Source organism: Anopheles bellator, chromosome 1 (genome assembly GCF_943735745.2).
Source record: "Anopheles bellator chromosome 1, idAnoBellAS_SP24_06.2, whole genome shotgun sequence".
In the NCBI taxonomy this organism is placed as follows: Eukaryota; Metazoa; Arthropoda; class Insecta; order Diptera; family Culicidae; genus Anopheles; species Anopheles bellator.
The window spans coordinates 22,846,271-22,849,683 of NC_071285.1; the positions used below are offsets into that span (position 1 = coordinate 22,846,271).

The following is a 3,413-nucleotide window of genomic DNA, read 5'->3' on the forward strand; positions in this document are numbered from 1 at the left end:
AACCATTATTAACAAACATGCGTTTGACAAATCATACCTCCACAAAAACTTAAACAAAATCAGCATCGAAACGAACCGTTGTGCAATAGTGCCAGGCTATCGATACACAAACACTCCAGTGGTTCCTCCCTATCGATTTCCGCTATCGTGTCTTATCATTACTGACTCACCGTTGGTAGCGATAATTCACAATCGGTTCAGATCGGAACAATGTTTCGAAAATTTCAGCAAACAGCACACGAACCTCTGGACAGTTTGCTGTCTGGCATCAGCGTCCTTACACACTGCTGAGAACATGGCACAGCTGCCCGTGTACAATCCGGTAAATATTGTTATTTTCCGATCCCTTTGACGCTTTGACTAACTGGAATAATCTTGGTTCTTCTTTCAGCCATCGCCTTTTCTTGGACTGCTACCTACAGGACTGGGTCTGTATCGTAAGATAACCATCCGGGGGCGAATGACACACGACATGTAGGTACAGCAGCAGCACCCATGCAAATCGCTCATTTGAAACACGGGACATACCTAATTCCAAGCCCTCCGATTTGTGGCATAGGTTCAACATTAATCTTCAGTGTGGTCCAAACGTAGACCCTCGTGATGATGCGGCGCTGCACATAAGCATACGACCCCGGGAAGGCCTGATCGTGCGCAACACGTACCAGTTCCGAAGTTGGGGTGTTGAGGAACGCTTCGGAGGCTGCCCGGTACAGAAGCGGTCGTATTTCGATGTCAGCATTACGGTGAAACCGGACAGCTATGGTATCGCCGTGAACGGGTGCCACTACTGTGACTTCAATCATCGCTTACCGTACGCTTCGGTGCGATTCATTCATACGGGCGTTGGTGCACAAGTCGATGCCATCATAACTGAGTAGAAGTAGGACTGCCCGACGTAAAGCACTGCCCGTTCACTTAAGTTGTTGCGAACGTTGTTCAGCGGATAAGTTATATTTTTGCCCGTGTTTTCGTGTACGTATGTGTGTTTGTTTCTTACAGAATAAGAAGTTAAGTAATTTGAAAAATTAAACGTTTGTTTGCTTTAACGCCATCAAACTTTGTTTCAACAATTTGCGCTCGTTATCACTCCAGCCAGTGGCACTGATGTTATCGTTCGAATAATCTCCAAAAAGATATTTGCGTTATCAGAAGAAAAAACCGTACTGTCAAAATTGCAAATCATTGTACATCTAAAACTAATCTACTTTTGGTGCCAGCCAAATCGCATACGGCCTGACCTGACGGAGACTGCAAACGCAACGGAAAAGTAAACGCTTTGGAAGTAAATATCTATTCACGGCTTAGCAAGTAAATGACATGGTTTTATTTTGTTTTCTGTGTTTCGAAACAACACGCAGCAGTCGAGCGAAATTAAGCTTTCATTCCGACAGTATTGCGTCGACCTTGGCGCCCTCGCCGATGTGAACAAAGCGTATCGAGGCGTATGGCATACGGTGGTTGAAGTCACAGTAATGGGCTCCATTCACTGCGATTCCGAAGCTGTCCGGTTTCACCGTGATGGTCACATCGAAGTAGGATTTCTTTATCACAGGACAACCGCCAAATCGCTCCTCGATGCCCCAGTTGCGAAATTGTACAGAATTACGGATGATCACACCGTCCCGTGGTCGAATGCTGATGTGTAAGGCCGTATCATCGCGCGGATTGGTGTTCGGCCCAGTTTGAAGGTTGATGTTGAATCTGTAATCAAAGCAGATGTCACTGGAGGCATACACACTTTGTAAGGAGTCGTGTTTCTCACTGATCATGAGTCATCCGTCCACGAATGGTAACTTTCCGGTAGATTCCCAAGCCAGCGGGAAGATGTGCCAAAAAGGGCGTTGGCTGCAATCGGAGTATGCAAAATGGGTTCCAGTAAGATAAGAATGATATGCGTGCGGAGCTATGCTTTCTATGTCAACACGATACTCACGGGATTAAATACTGGTAGTTGAGACATTGTTACACAATACAAATTAGCCCTTTGCTGTTCTGAAGCGAATCAATAGATTCAACCGATCCACTCTAAGGTTCGATCCAAAGTATGGTTCAATTACGATTTCGTGCCGCATCAGTAACGGTGTATCGTAAAAAAGTGTATCGGGTCCAAGATAAGTACCGTTTCCTAGTAATGGTTATCTTGAGCCTTATCTTCTTCATGCCTGCATATGAATCAACCATGACAGATGTATTTGTAACGAATGTGTAGCATTTGTACGCTTCTTACATTTTATATAGTCAGTAGAGCTGGATTAATTTTGTTATAGGTCGAAGTATTTTGATGGGATTGATTGGACCATGTTTCTAACATGCATGTGTTACACAAAATAAGTGTATCTGGGAGGCCACACGAAGCGTAAAAACAAGCGTAAAATTAATTTGTAATGCCAAACTGTTTACGCATCGGCCAAAAAGTTTACGGGCCGGCCAACGGCGAATCCGACCGTAAACACTGTTGGCAAACGCTTTGTTCTTATTTGCTGGTAAAGCAACAAAATCGAAATAAATGGAAAAAAATATTCAGAAATCAATTTATTTCTCTTCTATTTCTATTTTCTCGGACCAAAAACTCGAACGTTAATACGTTTCACATTTCGTTTTATATTTTTGCTGCCACACGAAGCGTAAACGGTTTGGGTAAACATTACAAATTAATTTTACGCTTCGTGTGGTAACACTATGAGAAGGGTAATAAGCTTGGCTTCAACATTAATCAATAAGGCTTCACATCAATAAGCTTGATCATTGGCTTACAAGTATTACACATAAGAAAATTTAATAACGTGTGCTATTGATGTTACTACTACAGATCCTTGTCATATTTTTACTTTCTGTTAAACCTTGCAATTGCAAGGTGTTCAATTTTCCTATCAAACAAAACTTGTCATTATTTGTTAAAGGAAGCATCAATGAGTGCAATGGAGAGCAATGTTTGATGCTGTGAAAATTATTTTATTTCATTTTATGAATTTTATTTTATTTCTTCACGATATATTGACTTGAACTGACTGATAGGACTAAGATAGAACAAATTCGGTTTATGCTAGGTCTTTCGGCCCTGGCGAATCGCCGTTTTATACGCCGTAAGAATGGTTGGTAGCGATCTGTGTTAACGGTTGCACAGAGATGAAATTGGTAATGTTCGTTTCGAAGGTATACTGGTCCATGTGTTCGTTTTTCCTAGGCGCTGACACACCTGAACTTCCAGAACTGCCAGCAGTCGTGATGCATGTGAGTGCTGCGCTGGAAACAACCAATCATCCTTTTCAGGCCCATCTAACGTTTCGTTTTCGGGATTTTCAGATTTCGATTACCTATTTAGTCCAAAAACATCAGATAGATAGCAAGAGGGTAAACACCGAACTAAGAATCCCACCAAGCGTAATTTGCCGAACATGCCATTCTATGGC

The 3,413-nt window shown here is 42.4% G+C and overlaps 2 protein-coding genes across 2 annotated transcripts; one reads left to right on the forward strand and one right to left on the reverse strand.

The window, feature by feature from the left end:
* Nucleotides 1-227: 227 nt before the first annotated feature.
* On the forward strand, nucleotides 228-1,287 carry LOC131210133 (galectin-7-like). Its single transcript, XM_058203338.1, has 3 exons — nucleotides 228-322; nucleotides 392-474; nucleotides 560-1,287. Exons 1-3 carry the CDS (start codon nucleotides 296-298, stop codon nucleotides 879-881), a joined length of 432 nt encoding a protein of 143 aa, XP_058059321.1. The 5' UTR covers nucleotides 228-295; the 3' UTR covers nucleotides 882-1,287.
* A 1-nt stretch (nucleotide 1,288) lies between these two features.
* On the reverse strand, nucleotides 1,289-2,073 carry LOC131210122 (galectin-4-like). The gene is made up of 3 exons (XM_058203327.1): nucleotides 1,937-2,073; nucleotides 1,766-1,848; nucleotides 1,289-1,704 (listed from the first exon to the last, which is right to left on the reverse strand). The coding sequence occupies exons 1-3, from the start codon at nucleotides 1,961-1,963 to the stop codon at nucleotides 1,383-1,385; spliced, it is 432 nt and encodes a 143-aa protein (XP_058059310.1). The 5' UTR covers nucleotides 1,964-2,073; the 3' UTR covers nucleotides 1,289-1,382.
* Between the last annotated feature and the right edge of the window lie 1,340 nt (nucleotides 2,074-3,413).